General features: G+C 39.1%; 1 protein-coding gene across 1 annotated transcript in view; it reads right to left on the minus strand.

Annotated features, from left to right (window-relative positions):
* Positions 1-1104: 1104 nt before the first annotated feature.
* LOC138186341 (follistatin-A) overlaps positions 1105-24598 on the minus strand; it is a 59651-nt gene continuing 36157 nt past the window's right edge. The window contains exons 5-6 of the mRNA XM_069126140.1: positions 7010-7306; positions 1105-2479 (exon numbers count right to left, since the gene is read on the minus strand). Coding sequence (XP_068982241.1) covers positions 2361-2479; positions 7010-7306 — 416 coding nt within the window. The 3' untranslated portion in view covers positions 1105-2360. The remainder of the gene's footprint in view (positions 2480-7009; positions 7307-24598) is intronic.

A 24598-nucleotide genomic window follows, 5' to 3' on the forward strand; every position in this document is an offset into this window, starting at 1 on the left:
GTCGATCTATTTATGAAATTAAAATTAGAATGGAAAATACAAGGTGCCTTTGTTAAACGTCGATCATTTGCCGTATCACGAGTGTTACACGATATTATAAGGCAAGAGATTAACCGATTAATGGCCAACGTTATCCACGATGTGTTAACGAAGAAGCAATATTTCAATAAAGTGTAACTAGTTTGCACGATGTAACGATAGCCAGCCAGTTATGCGAATTAAAATCGTAAAGATAAATTCGGCCGTCTGGATATTTGTATGAAGTGACTGTGATTAATAGACTGTGGATATTTATGCAAATTCATATCTTATAAACACGACTAGAAAAATGGAACCTAAGCGGAGAATTAGTTGAATATTTTATATATTTTCTGTGTATTTTTACATCTTTAAATTTCTCATAAATGCATAAAAATCCGCGGTCTAACGATTAGTCCTGCGAAACTTGCTTAAGTCGTTTAAGCTATCGGATTAGCTCCGTATTCTTTGAGTTCCTAAAATGATCTACTTACATAATACTCGTCGAACCATAGTAAGCACATGGATTGATTAATTTGAAAGTTTTCTCGAAAAGATCATGAATGGTTATTACTCGTCGACGTCATTAACACTTTCGCGATTATTTTATGAAAACGAATGTTAGATACATCGTCAGGAGCCAATACAATTGTATGGCTGTAATTGATTAAAGCGGATTATTATTAAGATACATGTAACGAGACAGTTTAAACGATATTAGTGAATGAATGTTGCTGAATTAGTAAATGTTACTCTTTAGTATCGATGAGAGATTTACGATCCTAACGTTAAGAGATAATGTATAAACGTAAAGTAAACGTGCTATGTACAGAATTCTACAATATTAAACGGCAGTCGTGGCTAAAAACGTGCATGGATGAAAACATTGAAAATAATAATAATATTACGATAATAAAAATATTACAAGCTTACTTTTCACGTACTTGACTTGTATCGCGTTACTATCTTTGTACGATATAAATGTATTTTATATACGCGTTGGCAATAAAAGTTCACGTTACACTGTGTATCCTGTTAAAATAAGAAAATTAAAAAGCTGGTATTATGTTGAAGTTTTGAACACGATTTTCCAATCAGACTTCGTTTATTCATATTATTTCGAACAATAAATTAATTAACATTATAATAAATTAATACAAAAGAACACTGTGGTACATTATCGATTAAAACTGATCCGAATAAAAATAACGCTAAAAAGGCAAAAGAAAGAAAGCAGATGACGAAACAATACTTACAGCAATTTACAACTTCGCTTAATTCGTACACTATCTATATTATAATAGTGATTTTCATCGACCGGAGTTAACATATACACCAACATTGTACTCTTAAAAACATCGGAGAAACACTTTATCTTTGTAATAAATTCACCAACGATACTTTTCAAATACTTTTTTCACAGAAAGTACTATAGAAATTTAAAAAATTCAGATATTTTTCTATTCGAACAACCGACAACACTATCAAACGTTCTCAAAATGCGAAATAATCAATTTCTTACGCAATTGTCTGCGTCAAACTCGTGAAATACTTATGTACACCGAGACAATAGATACAAACCTGCGCGAATGGCTCCCGACTGGTAGCAAATCGCGCGCTTCGATCACGAAAGTGTTAAATTAGTCTCGATTCGCCAGTTTTCCGCTTCCTTTCGAATGAAAAAAAAAAAAAAAAAAAAACAAAAAGAAATCGTCACTTGTACGCGAACGAACCTGCGAAACCTCGAAATCCTCCCGAAAACGGAGAAAAGAATACTGATCTGCCCTTAATCTACATTATCCGGCACGAATCTCGCCGCTCGTGCATCCACGCGATTTTAGTGGCGTTCATATATGTACGCTCTTGTATAACCTGCGAAGAGGAAGCACGAACATGTCTGTTACGCGACGTTCCTCGAGTTCTCCGGAAGTTCGAGCGGAAATTCACACGATATCTCGCGTGACATTTCCTTAATACGATCTAGATCGGTTCTAGAGAATTGGACGCGGTAGTCGTCTGATTCTTTCACGTTGAATTTTATTCTTCGATCGATTTTATTCGATCGCCCACGTCGATCGTTCGTAGATCCGCGAATTGATGAATTTTAACTTATTATTCTTCGATCGGCCACGTAGATCCGCGAACGCATGAATTTCATCTGATTACTTTTCGATTATCCGCGTGGATCGTTCGTGGATTCGCGAATGGATCGGAGGATATCTCTCCGTTTGCGACACGTTTCACCTATCCGCGTGGTTCCTTCGAGCGAGCACCTATGGAGAAATCTACGACTCGTGTCGTGTTGGCGAACAGGATCGACCGATCGATCGATCGATCGCGCGCTACGACAACGCCAAAGAACGATGCGTCTGCCCGTTGTACGAGAGGGATTCGGCGTCCTCGAATCTCGCGTCCTCATCCGCCAGATCGACGCCGTAGTTGCTCGAGGTGTTGTCCTCCTCTGTAACAAAGAGCCAAAGCAAAAGGGTGGTTATTAAATTAAAGCCTGTTCGATATATACCGCCTCCGGGCATGCCACGCCGATTTCGATATCTCTCGATCTTCTACGGAACTGCTGCGAAACCGATGCTATCTTCAACTGACGATCGTGAACGAGACCGAACACCATGCGAATCGAAAACGTTCCGCGAGCTTTTTCTTCGATGGTGCACTGAGCTGTTTTTCTTTTTTCTTTTTTTTTTTTTTATCGCGAGCACATGGTGCGATCCATTGTATCGTGGGCGATAAGAAATGCCGTTAAACTGGCTACATACTTCGATTTTATACGTTATTCTCCTCTTCTTCTCCCTCGGCTCGTTATTATCGAACGCGTTGATCGATGACGTGACATGTGAACGGACGAGGAATTGAAATGTAAATGACACTCGAGACTTAATTCATTCTACTATATGGATGCAGAATAAACAGCTCGATATAAGATTTTCAAGACAGATCGTAATGGATCGTTAGCAAATTTTAATCAATTACGTGACTCTAATTTAGTCGTTGAAGAATCTTTTTCAATCTGAATTTGATAAACTGTCATTTAAATAGGAAGAAATACCGTCTAACAATGGGGAACGTATTTTAGGACGAAATAATTAGACATCGTTTTATAAATGAAAAAAATTACGTAAAGTAACGACGGTTATTTAAATATCTAATGCCTGCAGACTTGTACGAAGGTGATCTTCTGCATTTTTTCTTTCGAGATATTCGCTTCAAGATTTTTCTTTTGCGTGGATTAAGACGTACGTTTTTAATTACACGATGAAATATGTAAAACGAAATAAAAGAAAAATTATTTTCTTATTTATAAATCTCTCACGGAGTGACCGATTTATCAATCAAATAACGTCAAAGTAAATAAGAACCGAGTCCTGTTTAACGATATAACTACCGACTTCATTTCACGCTTCAATTCATACGATTTTTCAATGATATTTCAATGTTATTATAATGTAAATCAACGTAACACAAAGCGTACGATAAGTACCATGTTTTTATATCTTTGAGTCAGACTACTTTCAGAATCGCTAGCAGATATATGCTAACAAAAGGAAATAATAAATTGATGACAATTTCATGACTGTACGTAGAAAAAGCAATAATATATGATAGCGCACATGAATAAATCTTACATACGGATCGTTAGTTGCAAACGTGGCATGTACCACACGTTATTCATCATCGATATCATTCGTATGGTTTTATAAAAATGTCAACAGCTAGTACGTGTCACAAAGTTAGATTTATCTATATCCGACCTAACAAAAACTGAAACGTTGCACCGTTACTCCGTCTTTATGGTTTGCTGCGTAAAGACAATGCAAATTATTCAAAAGCTTCTGTTCCTGAACGTGTTACGATCTCTTTTATAATTTGCGTAATAGCGAACCGTCATTGTATCGTTTCCCGATGTAATTACGATACATATAAGCGCGTTTGCGGCATGAAAGAAAGCCGCATTCAACTGCGTCTATTATAATTTAGAGAAAGGAACCTATTCTACGCGTTGTTCTCCACGGGAACAACCGTTGAAGGTAATAAACGCGTGAAAAATATAATATGCGATACGATACATTGACGGAATGTCACAGACAGGAAATTTATATCACCGCGATATAATTCTATTTTTCCAGTTTGTTTTATCGATTAACGATCTCTCCTTTGTTTTATTTATAAATTATCGTTCTACTGAAACATAGACAATTTTATTATCAGAAGGTAGAATGAATCTGTAACTGATCCAGATTACAGTTATGTTCCGTTAGTTAAAAACGATCGTAGAGAAACAAGCTCTATCGCTTTGTGGTAGAATCCTTTTTCTAAATGCACGGGTACAAAAATTAAATATTTCGTAAAGTGTCAAGCTTTGAATAATTTTAGTTTTTATTAATAAAATGACACGAGGAATCAATTTACGCGAAAAAAATTAGTTTAGTTGTAGTAAATAAACGAATAGAGTAGAATAACGAAAGAATGGAATAATATAGCTATATAATAGAACGATAAAACTTTGTAAACAGCATAAAATTTTCCTTGTTTCCTTTTCTTCTCCAGCTTAACTCGAAATCGCTCTATAAAATCACCCTTTATTGTCTATTTTATCGTGATTTTGCAATACAAAATAAATCACCGTATACGATAGAATATACCATAAAATACTCTGTTGTAATTCTACCAGTGGTTTCATTCTGTACGATAGTTATTTTAATTTTATTATTAGCGTGGGCATCGGAACTTATAAATAAATATCAATAACGTTAGCGAAATGGTGATCGATGTCGGAATACGTTTATACCGGTAGCAATTCAAGAAACCATCGTAATTTAATTGATACTGTAGGTACTTACTCGTGCCAAGTAGAGCATGCTACAAGTTCGATAAATTCTAGTCGGGTTTGAGAAATCGTGGGTCGTGTCTGAGATAAAAGTCAGAATAATTTAGGATGCTAGACGCTGATGCGTAAACTTTCCCGTTTATGTCCGGCATGCAACAGGTTTCTACATCTACACAAACATTTTGTACACGCACGACAAAAGCATTTTATCGACTGAAAGAAACGAAAGAATCGTATCGACAGCTTTTTCTTCGATTAATGCAATTCCAGAACTTTTATATTTTATTGTGAAATAAAAAGCGAGATTATTCGTTGAATTTCTCTTTCAAGATTATTGGGAAGGACAAGAGAAGTAATTCAGTATTTGTCAAAGTTTCTCAATAAATCTTTTACTCATAATCTTTCATCTGTATTATCTTCTCGAATTACGCATAACTTTCGATTATTCCTTCTCCTTATTCTTGCAAAAAGACTGAGAATCTAACTCTTAACATCACTAAAACATGTTCTAACGGGAAGCACTGTTCTCTCAAACTATCAATCGACTCACAGCTTCGCTCATTGAACGCGAGTATTTCAACAAATTAATCGTCAAAATTTCACCGCGTCTCAAGAAACTCTATATGTATAGATTCATTGAAAAAATCATTCTAAATCGCCTAAACGATCACTCGCGTGAAGCATTAAATATCGAATGAAAATAAAAAAAGACAGCGAATGCGACGCGTTGAAAATTTGTATAAAAATCGATCTAGTTCCATGGGTTCCCATGGCGTGGCGACAACGCAACAGTAGGAAGCGTAGCGAGAGACGAGAGCGCACACGCAACGAGGCATCGCAAACGGAACTCTAGAATTCCATGGCTAGCTCTCCTCTGGGTTTTCGCGATTGACTGTGTTTAACGGGCGAGACAAGCGAGCGTGTGGGCGCGTATATTCTCAGAGGCGACTCGAACAAGGCGAATTCCACGCTGGATTACGACGATCGCTTGCTTCGCAGACGGCTCGTGAATGGCCCACGCCTCCGAGAGAAATAGATAAATGACCAGACGCGTATTCCGCTTTATCACGGCATGGGAAACGCGGCCCCTCGACATCGGCGATCCCTTGCTAAATGCGAAATGAAATCGGAATGGAAGTGTCGACCGCCACGCTGTTACCGTCTGCGCTCGTTCCGCTTGCTCTCCATGAAAAACGAGTTCACGCTCTGCATTTCAACTTTTTCTCTTTCTTATTGCTCCCCTTCTTCCTTCTTCCTTTCTTTTTGGTTCTCGATGGTGTTTAACTTTGCGCGTTTTATTATAAAATAAATAATAACGCAATAACGCAGAAAACACGCGAAACATTCTCTGAACTTTGAATTCAATGTACAATTACGATCAGCAAGGAAGCAGTTAAATTTTGCTTTATTGCAAGTTATTTCGATTTTCAGATTTATAAAACGTCGTTATCGTCTGTCACGAGTATTTAGAATATTTGTCCGATTCTCCTACGTGAAGTTACATTCGCAAGAAGCAACGTGCAAGTTGCTAGAATTGAATAAAACGCACAATCACTTTTCAAAATAAAAAATGTAATAAAAAAAGAAAAAGAAAAATGCTAAAAATTCCATCTCCAATTGTCAGCATCAATAGAAAACACCCATAAATCAATCTCATTGAAACAAACGTATTTTCTAATCCAACAGAAACCTATTCACTGACTTTCGCCACCCATGAGTATATGTATAACACATGTAATACACACTTCATTCAAGTCCAGCAAACAACTTTTTAAACCCGTAAAACTCATTCAAACGAGTAAAAACACATAAAACGAAACCTATACAAGATATAAATGTATCGTGTAAAATAATCAAATATCGCTATCGTGTCTTTGAATGTTGCTATTGAAATCTACTAAAGCCACAAAAACAACTGGTCGAAAATCATAAAACTCGTCAAATCCAATAAAACCAGCTAGAATCATAAGAAAGGTAAAAGTATTGCGCAAAATAATCAAATATCGTGGTCGCGTATTTGGATAGGCGTGAAGCGTCGAGCTTCGCTACTTGAATACAGAGGCTACTTGGAACAGACAGGGCCCAGCCAACAGTATTCATTGACTAGCAAGCGCGTGTTATCTACGTAATCGCGTGTCGAGGACTTACCGATATAGAGAGGAGAGGTGTCGTAGGCGTTGCAGGGGCCGGCGTGTCGCGTCTCGAGGACGAAGCCGGTAGCGCAGGCGTCCTTGACGATGTGACACCAGCTTGGATAGGTGATATTGTTGGTGGCACACAACATGGTCGCCGATGGATCTCGATCACGGTGTGTCCGGTTCCGGACGCGCTCCCGCTTCCGGGGACAACGATAGGTACAGGTCACGCAACGTGGTCGGCCCGACTTCATCTCCGATAGACACGTCTGCCCCTCGCGACAACGAATCGTCGTACAGTCTGCGTTCTCTATAAAATAGCAAAACGAATCGTAGCGTAATCAGTGTTCTCTAAAAAGTATTAAAGCGAATCGTTGTACAGTTTGTATTCTCTATAAAACAGCAAAACGAATCGTAGTATACCTAGCCATTGTTCCAGAAAAAATATTAAAGCGAATCGTATATTCTTTACGAAGTGGAAAAGAGGAATCGTAGCACAATCTGCGTTCTCTATAAGATGGCAAAAGGAAACGCAGTACGATAGAGTTCGATTTACAGGAACTTGTCTAGGCGCAACAAATTTATGTAATTGCGGTTCAAGTAATAAAAGGTTGCCGATTTTTTTCGCTGTTAATTTTTATTCAAACAATAGAGGCTCGCGTTCAGACAGGTGAATTCAACCAGCAAAAGTTGAGTTAATTGAGCGTCAACTAACATTTCGATTCGATAAATCGAGTTCTACCGTGCAATCTGTGTTCTTTATAAAATAGAAAAATGAATTGCAGTACAGTCTACGTTCTATAAAAAAAGAATAATAGAAAAAAACGGCGTTGTCACGCATTCACCGAACGAATGGAAATTTTTTCGAATGATTAATATCGATGGATTTTGATTCGACTTCGTTTTACGAGTAGAACGGTATTCCTTTTGCTCTTTGATGATCTCTCAGACGGAAACTGTAGATACGACGTATGCTGATGAGTCTGGAGGCTCGTTTGTGTTTTATAAAGGCGCTTGTGAAGGATTAAGTCTGCTGCAGAATCGTTTTTGTTTGGATAACTGTTCCTCCTTTTTTTCATCTCGATGGATGATGATGTAACCCGAATGTTAAAAATCTTTTCCCTCTAGAAAAAGTGTGCAATGGAATTGAATTTAAGAGCCTCCACTTATCCGTGATCGCCTCTTCGTATACGAATGTTACTTCATTGTTTATTAACTCCACGGTCCTTAAATTTTTACTTCCCATTCTTGCTTTAATTTTAATCTTTAAACGTTAATTAACTGGACCATAAATATATTTGTTTCTGGTGAAAATGGTCTCAAATTTGTATACGATATATCTTTTTTTTTACAAAACCATGTGTTTCTATTATCAACGACCGATAAAAAATAATTCTTCTCGTTGGTTAAAAAAGATTCGACCCTCAAAGGGTCAGTACGGAAACAAACTTCCCCAGCTTCCCTGTATTTTCCATCGTAAGAAAAAAAACGACTCAGCCAAAAATGAAGCAAAGAGCATAGTAGAATCGAGCGATGTTTCGTCAAAGTCCAACTTGACAAACGTCCCACAAACATTTCGATTATATTAAAGAACCTTCTCTGAAAGTCTAAACTGGTACCGTCTGAGAAACGCAAGTTCACGATCGTTCCTTGTACCAAGACCTTGAGAGCTCAAACGGATTGACCTCATCGCGGAAGATCGAGTGGCAGGCAAAGTCACGGATGTGGATTGATTTTCGCGAACGCGAGACATCACCGGGGAACGTGCACGTTACATAATAACAAATGGCACTGGAAGGAACTGGCTAGTAGTAGAGCTACTGTGACGAGGCAGAAACGAGAGACAGGTTCAATCGTCGAATTAGACGCGCTCTATCTTCGTCCACTCGGCAGATTCGTGCGGTGACTCGTTCGCAGACACGATTACTGCAATAATATGTCGTTACACCTACTTGGGTCAATGGCCCACTTCTCACGGAGGGATCGTGTAATGTATTGCTCATTTTTCATCCTGCCAGTCGTCAATGCGTACGCGACCCGATGAAACGTTACGCAATTCGTACATCGACCGTCTACATTCGGATAAATCACTCATTTGGTCAAGTGACACGATTGTTTCAAAATTCGCAATTTGAACTTTTGAGTAGACGTAGCTGATACCGAGACACGAAGCTGTTTAGTTCGTGTGAAGTGTCTCTCTAATATCCTTTCGCCAAAACGTAAATTTAATTTACGATAACAATTGAAATTTACGACGATGTAAAATATTTCGAGCCAGTCTTGGATACGTAAAAGTTTACCAAACTTCAGTCTATGCTTATCTATGTTTCACTCTTATGAAACTAAAGTACATATTTAATATAAAAATAACCGGATTCTCCATTCTGAAGATTTACGATACTAACAATTTACGAAAAAGAAGCTCCAATTATTTTGCGAAGAAATTTGAAAGTACGTAGCCGACGTTTAACAGAACTCAGAGTGTTGTTCGATCACTTAATTTACAATAATTTAAACTAAATCCATAATTTAGAACGATCAATATACAACTTCTTTTCATTTTCAATGTCAATAATATCGATTATCTCCTGTTATTTTCAACAATCCCACAAGTTGATATCTTTTCGAACTTCGAGGAAATTTTAAATGCTTATTCAAAAAATGAGAAAAAGAAACAAGAATTTATGAATTAGACAAAACCACAAAGGGGTTAAATACGTTTGATACACGGTATATTTAATTGCCATTATAAGATCAATAACGCAGATGGTGCACATCTACCGTATGATAGTCTATATCGATCTGTCATGGGCCACTGTTATAAATATCAATTATTCTCGAGCATCGTATGAGGTATATTTGTTTGTCTGCCGGACGTCTGACGTATAAAATGGCGGACGTAAATTCTTTGTCTAGTCTAGGGTTCCTAGTGCACGTGTAAGCCACGATCGGAGCAATCATCATATCACTCGCGTGTGTAGTTGTAGTCTGTGTTGTCCGTACCACGTGGCTGTACTAGATTAATATTAAGTGATTCACGCTCCGTAATGCGATCCTTGTTGTTAGACACGATGCTTAGGCTACGTGCGTACTTTTATATGAAAGTCTACTCGATGCTGGATCTCATTGCCTGTTACACGCTGGCTAGCGTTACATTGTTATACATTGAGAGACATCTGCTTAGAGGGAGCAATTGGATTTATTAAGACACATTACGCAAATTGTAGTACCGAGAACATTATATTAATGAGAATACAACGCTGCATCTTTATTAGAAAAATATATGGGAACGCGTGTTATGGGACATGTCGAAAACAACCACTTGCTCTCTACGAACGTAATGGACAAAGCATTTGTAGAAATTATATTATCCTCCTTTTGTTATTATATAGTATTATTGATAACATTGTTACTTTATTGCGACGAAATTTATTATTACCTTTTTTCTTTTCAAATATTTTCTTAGGTTATATTAGCTATATTTACGTATCTATATGTTGACAGTATATAGCTAACAATGAAAATAGAGATAAACGATCTGTAAGTCTAGTTTTTATTATTTTTAATTTATTATTCCTTATTATTATATTTATTTGTTATTTTTGATATATATATATATTATTCTTAACTATATTCTATATTATTCTTATTACTTAAATTCAATCGAAACTGTTTACGTCTTTTCATAAAAATGTCCGAATTTTCATAAAAAGCCTAGAATAACATATTTATATCTGAATTACAAGTATCTTTATCGTCATCGCTAAAAATAATTATATTCTCATATTTTACTCTCAGTATAATATATTCCAAATTTTTTTAAATAAGAAAAAAGACTTCATATGCATTATGCCTCGCACGCTTTATCAATATAATTTCTCGCGATCGAAGGATGCTTGCAAAGTAATAATTCTGCAACCTATCACGAAAGAGGTTGTCAAGGAAAAGGATTGACAGCATCAAAGGATATACTTCTTAAATCATCACTATAATTATACTATATTTCACCTGACGTTTCGTAAGATATTTGTACGGTAAAGAGATATCAAGGTAATCATGCCGGTTCGTGCACGTTTCCGTAGTTCAATCAGCACCTACATTGTGTCAATGCTACTCCAAGTTGAATGACCAATGACCCTCGTGCAAGGCGTTGCATAATATTACGTTCTGTTTCTTAGTCATTACGTATCAAACGATACGATAAATCGCAGTGCCTCGTTGCCTTTGACATTTAAGCCGAATCATTCACAGTGTACATACGTAATTATGTAATAACAGGCGCGCGGCCGCAGAGAAACAAGCAGAACAAACGTTTATTGAGACGATTCAGCAAGATTGTTTGCATTATTCTTCCTTTCAAAAGAATCTTTTAACACGTGCAATTCGCGGAACAGATGATTTCCGCGAATCTCTATATTTCCAGATCCAGGTATTCTTATAACAACTATTTATTTGCGTATTAGTTAAATTTTAAACTCGTCAGAACCATGAATACTGGTTATTGATCGAATAATCGGAAACAGAAAAAAGAAAAAAAAATACAAAATACGTGATGTTAATACGAAGAACAATTTCGTAAAACTGTTAATTATTGTGGTATATTATTATAACATAAAATGTAGATTTCTATGAATAAATGAAAATATCGAAGATTAACGAAATGATTGCGATAAAATATTGACGACTTCTAATCTGCATAAGAGGCCTCTCTTATTCGCGAGTTCGTCAAATATATCATATTGAACCGTTGTCTACGAAAATATAGCAACACGTTACTTGACACGCCTCAATAGAGCTGTAAATTTGTAAAGCACCAACGACATCTTCGACGAATACGAGGCTGTTTGCAAATCCGCGATATAACATGCTTATGATTTATGATTCATATATGTGATGAGGGTCAACGCAAGAAGGAATGCACGCGGCCAGCCATTACGTATACGTATAAGCATTATGGCTCACGAATGGGCATATGTTCGTGAGGCACGTGCTCGTTAAAGAGAAATACGCTTCGTCTTTCAAGCATTATATTGTCTTATTTATGCATTTATTTACTCCCTGTAATACGTAACATCGTTCGACAGCAAACGTCATTCGACGTGCGAAGCGATCACCGATTCCGATAAGTGATTGATCAATATCATGAAATAACTGAAAGATTGATAAACAAATTATTTTATGATAATCTACCTTGTAATTATATTGTACGTACAATTATTAGATTTTATTCTAATTTTAAATAATTTGAACGGCGTATACGAAACTTTGTGTCAAATTTTCATCTGCTGTCCCTGCTGTCACTTGAAAGATTATCGCCATTTTTTTATTAAATCGTAAATTTAAAAATGTTTGTAGAATTGCAAAATTTTAACAATCGTTATATTTTGAACATTCAACGTTATCGTTCATTAGCACGTGTGTTTATTAACCGTTGTACGAATTGCCCCGACAGCGACGAGCGCATCGAAGCTATTTGAATTACAATGCCGATGTTAATCCGGATTTCCTTAATATTTCTTTGCTTGTAGTACTTTCTTAGCAGACTAAAAATAGCATGGGATCGTGGTAATGTTAATCGCTACGATAAAAAGCCGGAGTGCATGAAAAAGGAAAGAAAAACAAGAATGAAGAGGAAACGGAGAAATGAGAAGCGGACAGCAGATGAATGAACCGTTTAATAGGCGGTTAAGTCAAAGAGCATGTAATAACTTCGTACCGAACAAACTCTTTCAACGAAATTTATTTGTTTTTCTCCATAAATTAAGCGTAATTTACGGTGTTTCATTTCACACGCCTACGCAGCCGTTCGTATGATTTAAAACAGTGCAGTTACTCGAGAGTTAAAATTGTATTCCGCTGAATATCTCTATGAAAAGAACGGCCGTGCTTTTAACTCCTCGCAACCCAATTCTTTCTTCCCTCTTCAAAGTGTCCCTTGTTATTTCATTTTGTACAAATTCTGTGCTAAAAGGATAGATTGAAAATAAAATTAATAGCTGGCTATTCGATTCTTAATTACTCGAGAAAATAAGTCGTTTAAGTGGATATGGAGAATCGCACAGTATAAACTTATACAGTACGCGTCTGTCTCCGATAATTCATTGACTTGGACACGAACGTTGTGCGCTGAATAACTGTGGTTATCAGTTGCAAACGTTGCAAAGTGATTGGGTAAGAAGAACTGAACTTTACGTCTTTTAAATTCAATAGTAGCAAGGAACTTGGATTTTAATGAAGCGGGTATGTAAACGAGTACAGCGCAATGTATGTATTTGTGTCGTTCGTATTAGGACGTTAGAATATGTCTATCCTGATAGAATGCTAGAATATGTCAATACCGATTGAATGTTAGAACATGTTCTGTTAGAATATCGGACTATCGGATATTCGGACTATCCGAGCTCTCAAGTTTCTTCAGGACACGCGTTGATTGTTTGTTCAAAATTCGTCACGACCACTCTTCCACGCGCCCTTGACGCGCCTTCTTCCGGCGTGGCACCCGAACTGACGCGAGATGTCCGGTTTTTCGGAAAGGTCGCGATACTCCTGCGGGTCAGTAACCTCGGTATCTTGTACGATTACGATATGGTTTCAAAGTTCCCTTTGAAGATACTGAGTTTGTAACATGTTCCTGGCTATCGAGTGCGAAATAAAGTAAAAATGTTTAATGCGATTTGCTCGTGCTTCCCTAATAAGCTTTAAGATTCCGACTCGAAAGTAGTCCTCTTTACGATCGTGCTATAAACTTTAGCAAGGAATACCTCGCGTGGTTCCTTGCGTGTTCCGGACGGGAAATTATATTAATTTAATCTGATAGTTAATACCCTGTTAAATGGCAATTAGACTCTTGTTTATTTATTTATTACTATAATTATTCTTCATATATAAATATTTTAATTTTCGCTTCATCTTAAAAGAGTTCGAAATTTTGTACAGTCACGTCGTGTCAATCTTTTTACATGATTACAAATAGAACAATCGATTTTAATCGTTTCGGTGATATTCTCAGAGACACGCGCGTCAATCGTAATTAATGAGACGTGGTTATTAATAATGCAGAGGAAACACGGGGTAGCTCAAAGTATATCCTTTTCGGAACTCGTTCTACCAGTCGTAACAAAGCAACGGATAGAGCGTTGCATTGCTGCGGATTCGTGGCTAGTTCTCTCTTAGGGATCCGATATAATTAATTAGCAACGGCATTAAATGGACACGTCAGCAGGAACCAGTTGTTAGTCCCGTAATTAACGATGCAGGATAAGATCGGCTTTCTTTGTCCGTTATAATTTTCTGTTTATCTTATGCCGATCACATTTCGGTGACCGTAATTGTAATTTAGATAATTGTCAGGCTAAAATAAATTTCTAAACGAACATTGATTTTTATCGATGATTTTCAACCACGATTCGATGAGTTTTTAAGAAACATTCGTGAGAAAGGATTAATTTGATGAAATAGGATCTCCTTTTTGGAAAAAGAGAATTCATTATATTCGATATATACTTAAGAGCATCAAATTAAAAGAATAACTTCCAAACATATTTAATCAACAAAGGTTTTATTAATCTACGATATCTTTGTTGAACAGGGAAATTTCATAAAAAAAACGATATCGAAATAATAACGTTAAAATACCTTAATATCGCTTAAGAGCCGCAATAACATCCACCATCAAGAACACGGAAAGTCCCATAAAAATGAAACGTTACAATCTCGTCCCTCCATTTACCCCGCATGCAATAATCTCTCTGACAATCTCTTCAACGTCCATGCAAACGGATAATTTCCCCCGGAACTTGCCCGAAGAGTGAAAAACGTTGAGGCGCGAAAAAAATTTGATGCGCGAGAAAACCATGCCAATGTATGGAGGAGCTATTAGCGGCGAGCAAAAAGAAATAAGCAAATTACTTAACGCCTATGCTGGCGCGAGAAGATGGCACCGCGTGTACGAGAGGTCCGAGAATATCAAAGAATCCGGACCGGCGGGGCCAGAGGTGGAAAGGAAGAAAAGAGAGAGACTGGGAAAAGCTCGCACATATTACCGTATGCATATTTGCAGACACGTGCACTTTCGCGCCTCGGATCCTCGAGGAAGACGATTATTTACATCGCGACACCTCCTCGCTAAGCCGGCTGGTTTATTTACTTATTTACTTCCTTGTCATTCGTGTGTACCGTTTCTTCTTCCTCTCGCGGCTGTCTATGTCTCTTTCGTCGTTTTTTCCCTCTCTTCCTTCCCTCTTTTTTCCTCTCTTCCTCCACTGCTTCTCTTCCTCGTGTCTCGATCGAAGGAAGTTTTTACGTTTCACCGGAGCCTCTATTAACTCGAGCGTTAAAATTTCTGAATTCCACCGGAACGGGAAAACAGAAACAGAAAAGCCGATGGCCGATGCTCGCTGAACAATCCATCGGTTTTTAGTAGGTCCCATCCTACCCCAAGCGGTATCCGCGCGTTTTATTCGATGAGCACGATGGAATTTTACGAGAAAACACGATGCTTGCAGCATGACGTTTGGTCGTAAAAAGTGTACCTATTTTTGAAGGTGTTTTATCGAGTAATAGTTTTTACTTGACTGATATCGACTACGAATTATCGATGATTTATAAACGAATTTGGTTTCGAATTAATCTTATCGTAATGAATATATATCTTTTGAACAGAAATATACCTACAGACGTACAATAATGAAAAATAATAGCGATAATCACGGGAGTAATTCCTTTGTTTCCAAACTGAGACAGTACAACAAAATCAGTCGAATATTTTGAATTATTGATATTTTACTGATATAATTTTCCCCATTGAATTACTCAATTTGTTGAGTATTTTTTCATTACCAAAATGGCAGAGGTAAGAATAAACATTTTATCCACGAAACGTAGTGTTCTCTTCGCGTCGAAATTGACAATGATAGATCGTAACAAAGTTTAAAACTCGAGTATCTATCGAAGTAAATAATTAAGATGTTTCAATGTTTCTTGCTATGGATACGAGAACTAAAGTTACCGATGTGTAAAAGTAAAAACATGTTCCTGAACTTGTTGCGAACCAGGCAAGAACGAGATTCTTTTCACTTAGCAGATAGCTATTTGCTTAGTATAAAAATGTATTCTCGATTTGCGTGCATTACTGATACGATGTATAATCATCTCTTGTCTCTTTCTTCGGATCTTGTTTTACGATACCAAACCAAGATTATATCGATCGAAGAGATCAGTCAGAATAAACGTATCGTTATTTACAGGAACGAATTGCAACCTGTACTTAGAAAATTACATTTCAGAAAAAAATTAAATTCACTATAGTATAAAGAACAAACAAACGATGTTTATTTTCGTCTCGACATTTATCTCAACTAATACGCATTCTGTTCATAAAGGGAGATTAACATGTCGTTCAACGCAATACATACATATGTATGTAAAGCGCATTTCTACGCGTTCTGCCAGCTAAGTGTTAACCCATGTCGGGTCAGACGTTAACACATCGAGGATGAGACATTTTCTCGTGAATTTTACTGCGGGATAAACAACTTCGGTAAAAGGTACAATAGAAATTCTATTATTGCAATCAAGTTATAATAAACTCTTGTTAATACGGTTATCCGAACGTGAATTTTACTAGAAATTTACTAGAAATTGTAATATTTATGGAATGAAATTTTAGTTGAACCTCGATTTAATAAACTATAGTTGACTTTATCCGCTTGTCTGAACGCGAACTCCTATTCTATATCTTAAAATTTCATCCAATAAATATACTTAGCTCTACTGTACTTTCAAACAGTCTCGAACCTAAACGAAATATTCCAGAAGGAATCTCTACACTTTTCCTTGCATATTAATTGCACCGGTATAACAACGTGATAATAAAATACGAGTACAGTGGTACGATAAAACAAAAGGGTACGTGTCTCCTTCTCGCATCCCCGTTACGAGCAGACAAATTCTGCCAGAATTTCCGCTGCGACGCAAGGCGACGTATCGTCCCGTGCGTCGGAGTATACAGTTATCCGATCGGAATATTCAGAAACTGCGAACGTTCTCCCGTAGCTCCATCGTCGATGTGTCTCCTGAGTCCAGGGATCCGGCAGATTTCGCGGCAGCCGCGGTTGAATGCAGCTCGCATCGGCCCGTTACCACGGCGATATGTAAAACACAGTCACGGGCGGACGATGCACGGTTTGCATACGGGCAAAGGTTCTTTTCGCCGATTGTTTACAGTATTGAGGAGCGGGCGAGCACGAGGACGAACGGTCGAGAAGTGGAAGGTCGAAGAGAAAGGGTGCGGCGAGGGGCAAACTTTTCAAGCGAGCGAGCGAGCGAGTAAGTCGAGTGAGCAGGGTAAGACGCGTGGGCAAAGGAGGAGACTCGCGGCCTCAAGAAGCGAGTATTCGAGCGGAGGCATGCGCCAGTGAATGTCGATGTCGAGACGCAGACGCGCGGACGTTGATATGGTTGCAAGGAACGGACGAAAGAACGAACGAACTGGCTTGGTGCATGGTCGTGGAGTGCAAGAGACGGAGAGGAAAGATCGGTGCGAGAAAGAAAGAGAGAGATAGCCGGATTCGGCTGGTGGATAAAACGGGTGGATCGACCTGGAGAGAAAAGGAGAGGGCAGATCTTGCACAAGTCCGGCGAAAAAAGAAGAGCTTGGCGCGGACGCCGCGCCACGCCGCTCGCCGGTGACCAGACACCATGCCGCACCGTGCACGGTGTTACTGACGAGGAAAGGTTGAGCAACGCGCCTCCAGCCTTCCCGACCACGAGAGAAAAACATCGACTTTCGAAAAGGGCCCCTGCCGCTCTCGTGTCACCGGACTTTGCCTTTTTAGCGGGACCCCTCTCGAAATTCGAAGGGAACCAACCGGCCCGGCCCGGCCCGTACTCGCTCGCGAAAGCGGATGGATCCTACAGATAGGGAATGGATTAGAGAGATACGCGTTCGTTCTTCGAGATACGAATCTTTTGCGGATTAAATCGATATCGTGTGAAATGTAGGTGCAGTAGGTGCAGTAGATTATAGAAGTATTTGTCTTCAAAAAGATAATTCAAAGTTAGAATAATTAATATACCGTTTGGTAGGCTAAAACTTTTGTACAAACCGAAGTCGATGACCAAGCTGTAACTAGGAAGATATTCAGAATGTTTCGTATATCTTGTAAAATGTTTATGTATCGCGTATGGACTCCTCGACGTTGCCAAGGTCGGAGAACGATTGTAAAGTTATCACTCAATTCACCCTTGAAGAGCTATCATATCGGCTCTAAATTTCAGTCGCCTTGAAATAAGTTTGCAAAATGATAATAAAGTATTCGTTACCACGTTTTTCCCAGTATTCCTAAACATTACGGCAAATGAAACATCAAGGTATATTTAAACACTACACCAAGAATGTAGGATTACATCTTTGTACTATAACAGACGACGCCTATCGTCTTCGACGTTATTTAATCCCAAAAACATCCCCCGTCGAAAATTTCAGACAAGCATGAAGTACTAACAAACCTTCGAAGTTTCTTCGTATCCGAAATCTAAACTGATATTTCTCGAAGCGAGATCCGCGGGGGTGCGTCACGATGCATCGTTCGCACATCGAACGGTCCTCCGTAGAATCTTGTTGCGCGCGGAATCTCGGATAAACGTTCGCTTCTCTTTCTCTTCGCGTGGCCCCTCTTTCCATCGGCTCCTTTTCTCCCTCTTCTTCGACTTCATTTTCTTGTTTCTCCTCGTCTAACCGTCTCCCTATATTTCTCTTCCTCCTTTTTCGCTCCCTGCATATGCAGGACTCCCTTCTGGTTCCCCGGTCGTCGACGTTCTCTTTCTCTCTGTCCGCGCGTATCCTACTCCCTGTTCGTCGTCGGCGCACGTCCCTCCCTCTCCCTCTCTCCTCTCTCTTTTCCTCCCGCGGCGTCGACCAGTCGAAAAAGACGGTACGTATGGCATACCTCGCGCAGAGTCGTGCCACGAGGCCTTCTTCGTGCGAGGTACTCAACCTTCTTTGCATCTACCGGTCTCCTCTCTTACCTTCTTCTCGGACGGTAAATGTCTGACCTCGTGCGACCCACCTGTTCTCCTGAAGTAGAGAGGTAAGGTCCTCGTCGGACACGGAGGAGAAATAGGAAGAGCAGCCAACAGCCAACGGCAGCGGGCAAAAAGTGGGAAGGAGTAGCAGGAGGTTGGAAGCAGAGGCAAAACGGAATCGTTCTAAAACCTGATAGAATCGCAAAACGAACGATCCGCGGTTTCACTGTGTGTACCATCATAGCCCACCGATAGAGTCGCCTTTGATCTCGACCATGCTGGATCACGGAAGTCGTTCCGAGAATAAAGGATGAAGTTCAGCTGGTAGACGCTACCGGAGGCATCAAAGGTACCCCGGTGTCGAGCTTTTCTCGAGTCGAAACTACTGGAGGAATTTTTGGCGGGCGGTTTCTGTCGGAGAAGAAGCCAGAGAAAATAGAGAGATCCCCTTTTTTTTCATCGTCCGCTGAAGCTTTCCGCTAAGACTTGATTCTTCTGCGTTTCTCGTCTTTCCCCTTGTTCCCTGATTTGTTCCTTGTTGGTTCTTTTGTTTGTGCGTCGTTGCGACCTCCTCGGAGCATCAGGCAGCCGTGATGCCATTCACCGGCCGTTCACGAGTGCCGCGGATAAAATTTCGGTCTTCAAATCGGGATGGGAATAGTTTGTTGTTTCGCGAGTTCCCGATTTAGATGGTCGTAACGTTCCGTCGCGGCAACGCCGGATGGACCCGCGACCGACTCTCACCGAAATCCGAAAGAGCACGCGAGAGGGCGAGTTATCGGCCTGGAATGAAAATAAGGCTACACGCGGTTTGTTATTTTAGAAGACGTCTAACTCCGCATAATTTGTGGATCGAACTGCTTCGTTGTCTCACTCCCTCCGTTCTCTTCTTCGTTTCCACGGGAATCTTGAAAATGCGACCAAGGGACTGGAGTTTCTCTGATCGTTTTGACATCATTACATGCATCCAACTGATATTTTGCGGTAACACGTTGGCTTTATTTTAACGCAACGTGTATTTCGAATATCCAGGAAGTGCATCAAGATTGTTTGGAAATTGAATGGTGCATGGATACATCTAGTTTCTGAGATTTTCATAGGTAGATTTGAAGATATTCTAGTTTTTTTTTATAATTATTAAGCAATTATGATTGTTATAAATATATAAGTATGATTTATTAGACTGTGCATACCTGAAGATAATTTCTTGTACAAAAGTTTATACAAAAGTTTCACAAAAAAAGTCGTGATTTTCAATAATATTAACGAATGACAAATGTCGAGTTACAAAATTAACGATCTAATACGAATTTTAAAGTACAAATAAATTGCATGCTTGTTTGAAATGCTTCTAGATGAAAATCTAAAAGATCAATATATTCGAAACTATCGAAGAACTCGAAATATTATTTAAACGAAATTGAATATTTTATGGACGAAAATTGTTACCCGTTATCGGAGGATTTTAACGGCAAAATGTAATATTATCCCAGCTATAAAATACTCGTAGAACGTGCTTACAGATTAGAAAAAGTTTATGTCTCTAGCTTGAGAGTAGCGTTTCGCACGATCGAAAGTATCATTACGTTCGCAGACGTAAATATATATATTTTAGAAAAGTATCCAGCGAGTTCTTTAAAATCGTTATGCAACTGATTTACATTCCGCAAAGTATTTGAATGCAAACATTCGCGATTCAAAGGATTCTCTCGATCTTCTAAGAATTTACATTGAGCCGCTTTAAAAATAAGAAACTTTCAATTCGAAATGCGTTTGTTTTTCATATTCCCACTTTCCACCCACGGCGAGATTAGTCACATTTAAAATGTTAGTCATAACGTTTTCTAGAAAAAACCCACAAACCACGTTACGTCATAGCGAATTAAACTTTTCGTGTAATTCCGCTTACTCACGTTCGTGAAACATTACGATCAGCCCCCAATTTCGATACCTGTCTCTCTCTCTCTCTCTCTCTCTCTCTCTCTCTCTCTCTCTCTCTGCAAAAAACTTGTCTACCACTTGAGTTTTCTAAAACTCAAAAATAGAAAAAAATCCTGGCACGTAATCCCCTCTTTCTCGAAGAATAAGTCTTATCGAGTATGCCTTCGATATATAGTATGCTTAGATGCGTTCTTTCGAAAGAAGTTCAATGAAAAATATTCAATATATTCCTTCCTGCTAATGTTCGTTTTAAAAAACTGAGATTAGAGTCATCGTGTATGTACGAATAGTTGAACTAATATTATTGTTCAAATTTTACAGCGAACATGTCTCTAATTTATGACGACTCTATAGAAATGACTGATGCGAAAACATGTGTGTTTCATATCCTTTAATTATTTATTGTGTCTTTAACTATTTGTTTCTACTATAAACTTTCTAGCGTAAACCTTGCTGAATCTCGTAACACAGCAAATTCATAAAATGTACAACACGCAACTTAACTCGTTTCTAAAAATCTGCGTTTCATATATTTCCCCATACTCATTCACAAATGTAAGATGAAATTCTTCATAAATCGCCGAAGAAACATCTCTGAAAACTACAAACTCTATCTACAAGTTTGTCGCATTCTCAAACGCCATTAATAACTCCACCAAACCCACGCATCGTGACAAATCTAGCTATATCTACGCTACTTTATATCCCATTTTACTCGCAACAACATTATCAATCTCCCCTTTGAAAATCGTTCCAACATCTTGATTATTCTAGCCATTTTCCCTATACTGAAATGCTAGAGATTAGAGAGTCGCGTCAAGGTCGTGGCAATAAAATTCTATTAGATTTTCGGTAGGCCGCTGGCGAACGCTGATCGATGCACGCCGAATTCCTCGAGTCGCCAGTTATTTTTAGTCGAAGCAGCAAGCGTGGAAGGGGACCGTAAGTGTCGTAAACGTAAAAGACCGCGTGTCCCGGCTTCCAAACATGCACGCACGTTGCGTGGGCGCGCTCCGACTGCATGCATGCGTGCGTGCGTGCGTGCGTGCGTACGTGCTTACGTGCATGCGTGCGTGCGTGCGTGCGTACGGTGAACGACCGGAGGGCAAGGACGCCACAAGGACACGCCCTTACACACGTCCGCGCGCTTCCACGCGCGCGCTCACGTGCACGTGCACGCGTGTCAACCCTTTTCCGCGCGACGACCGCCGTCGCTGCCGTTTCTTCTTCTTCCTTTTTATTCCTCCTTCTTGTTCTTCTTCTTTCTTTTTCTGCCGATGCTTCCTTCTACGTTCCTGTTACATCGCGATAAACTATGCACGCGTGGCTACTAGTTTTGTGGGCGCGTCGCTTCCGCCACCGGAAGGACTAACGTGCGACCGGCGAACCACCGGAAGCCGGAGCGTAATTAGCCCGAACCCGAGCAAAGAAGTCGGTTCGAAGGAGCTGTTTTTGCGCCTCTTCCATTCGATGAACGCTCTTCGTACGAGATACGATGAACCGTGTCCTTTTCATATGAATTTACACGATAATTCCGTGGACGGAATGTCCGAAGAGGTTCCCGTTTCATAAATTTCGATTTCGAGAGAAGACACGACAGAGGAGATTGAATTTTGGCGAAACAGAGAATCGGATGCTGATAAATCGTGGAAGTTTAGTTTTCTAAAGTATGTACGAGTTATTTCTATTTACTGGTGTAAATGACGATGGTTAATAGGAATGAATATGTCCGGTAATACACCTCGGATCTAACATCTTAAATAGTCGAATGAATCTTCCAGTCCTTCTATTCTTCGATACATAATATCATGAATCCAATAATAACGTTGTAATCAATACGTAATCAATTTGTATTAAAATCGTTCGTATTATTTTCCAACCGAGCGATAGTTTTTTTGTGGTGACGCAAGCGTTGCTTGGAAAAGCATACTGACGAGAATATTCCGGTCTTCGACTGTAAAGGGATAATATTACAGGAAAGACGCCGCTGACGCGTCCTCGGCATTCCAAGCGTCGTAAATCAACGACGAAACCGCGGATTATCCTGCAACGGCCTCGAGTTATACACTCGTTACATGCGCTCAACCCCTTCCCTTCCTCCCTTTCTCGCGCTGATTCCCTTAACGAGTTTTTGATTCAATGTGTATACATTATTGTAACACATTGCTCGCGTGCTGCTGGCAAACGACGTTGCTAATCGAAAGAGCGATCAGCTTCGAGAAAGGACTCTCCCGCAAGATACTCCGAGAGAGAAAAAGCCTACGGAAAGTTTGAAAAATTTCCCTGATTTTGTGAAAATTGTTTCGCACAGCACGCTGATCGTTTATCTTTTATTTTCAATATATTTTAATTTTGCACGTTTGAAGTTCGCTTAATGTTGTTTTCTTCTCGTATATTCCGACGAAGAAACAAAAATGAAAAGAAAATATCACGATGGCTGTCGTATATACCATGTCAATTATAAAAAAAAGTCTCTAATAATCAAATAATAAATTATTTGCCAATTTCTTCCAGAATCACATTGCAAGTTATGATGTTCCTAATACCAGAACCTCCACAGAAATTATCGCGTGTAGCTTTCGATTCTTTCGAAAGCAGATCGATCTCCAAACATAGTTCCATTAATTAATATCGCGTCAAGGCGGTGGAAGTTGCAGAAACCTTTGTGATTTGATCGCAGACATTCTGGACAATTAGTCGGCGAAACGATCGGAACAGATCGCGTGAGGTTCTCGAAGGGATGGTGACGCCATTTTTAAAAAAAAGTCTGGCAAGCTCTTTCGCAATCGCTGATCTTATGTACGAAGTTGCTGGCTTTATTACGACTTCTTCGAAGGAATACGCAGAAAACGATACTTTCCCCCTTCCTTCGTCTTGTCCCTCTCGCCCCTCTCTACTCTCTATTCCTTCTTTTCCCTCTTCTTTGGCTCTCTTCCTTGCTTGCACTGTCTGTATTCCCTCTTTTTATAATTTTTTGTTCTCTCTCACAGCCAGGCAGATCGCGTCTCGGTCGATGAACTTCCTGGAACGATCTTGCGATTGCCTCCCGATGTTTCCTTTTTTTTTCTTTCTTTCTTTTCACCTCTACGTTTCTTTCTCTCCTTTTCTTCTTGAATCCATGCAATGCTGGACATTCGAGTTGAGAGGCACCGGCGAAAAATTGTGCCTTCTGCGACACACGCTCGTGTACGAGTGTTTCACGCCACGAAAAACTCGCGAGCGCCGCATACAGTGGCTCACGAAAGTATTTGAACACTTATAGGCATATTTCGCGAACCTATCGTATGCAATATATTGAAAAAGAATTCATCAAAGGTTCATGTCGTTAGCAGTGTAGTGAGATTTAACTATTATGATTGTATTGGTAAAGATCGAAACAAAGAGAATATATACAGAAATTACAAGATATTTAGTAGAAATTACGCATATTATATATCACTTACTAGATACATCATTTGCTAAACGTTTTATCTTCCAAGTTATGATGACATGTTATGACATTTCATCGACTAATTAATAGATTCTTGTGAATTTTTTGATCTGTAGATTTATGCAAATTACCTCAAACCAGTACCCGTGCATATTGAAAAAAATTCCAAATTTACGCAAGCATGCCGAATAAAGGGAAATATTTAAA

This window comes from Bombus flavifrons, chromosome 13, assembly GCF_040668555.2.
Source record: "Bombus flavifrons isolate JBK064 chromosome 13, iyBomFlav1_principal, whole genome shotgun sequence".
Classification (NCBI taxonomy): Eukaryota; Metazoa; Arthropoda; class Insecta; order Hymenoptera; family Apidae; genus Bombus; species Bombus flavifrons.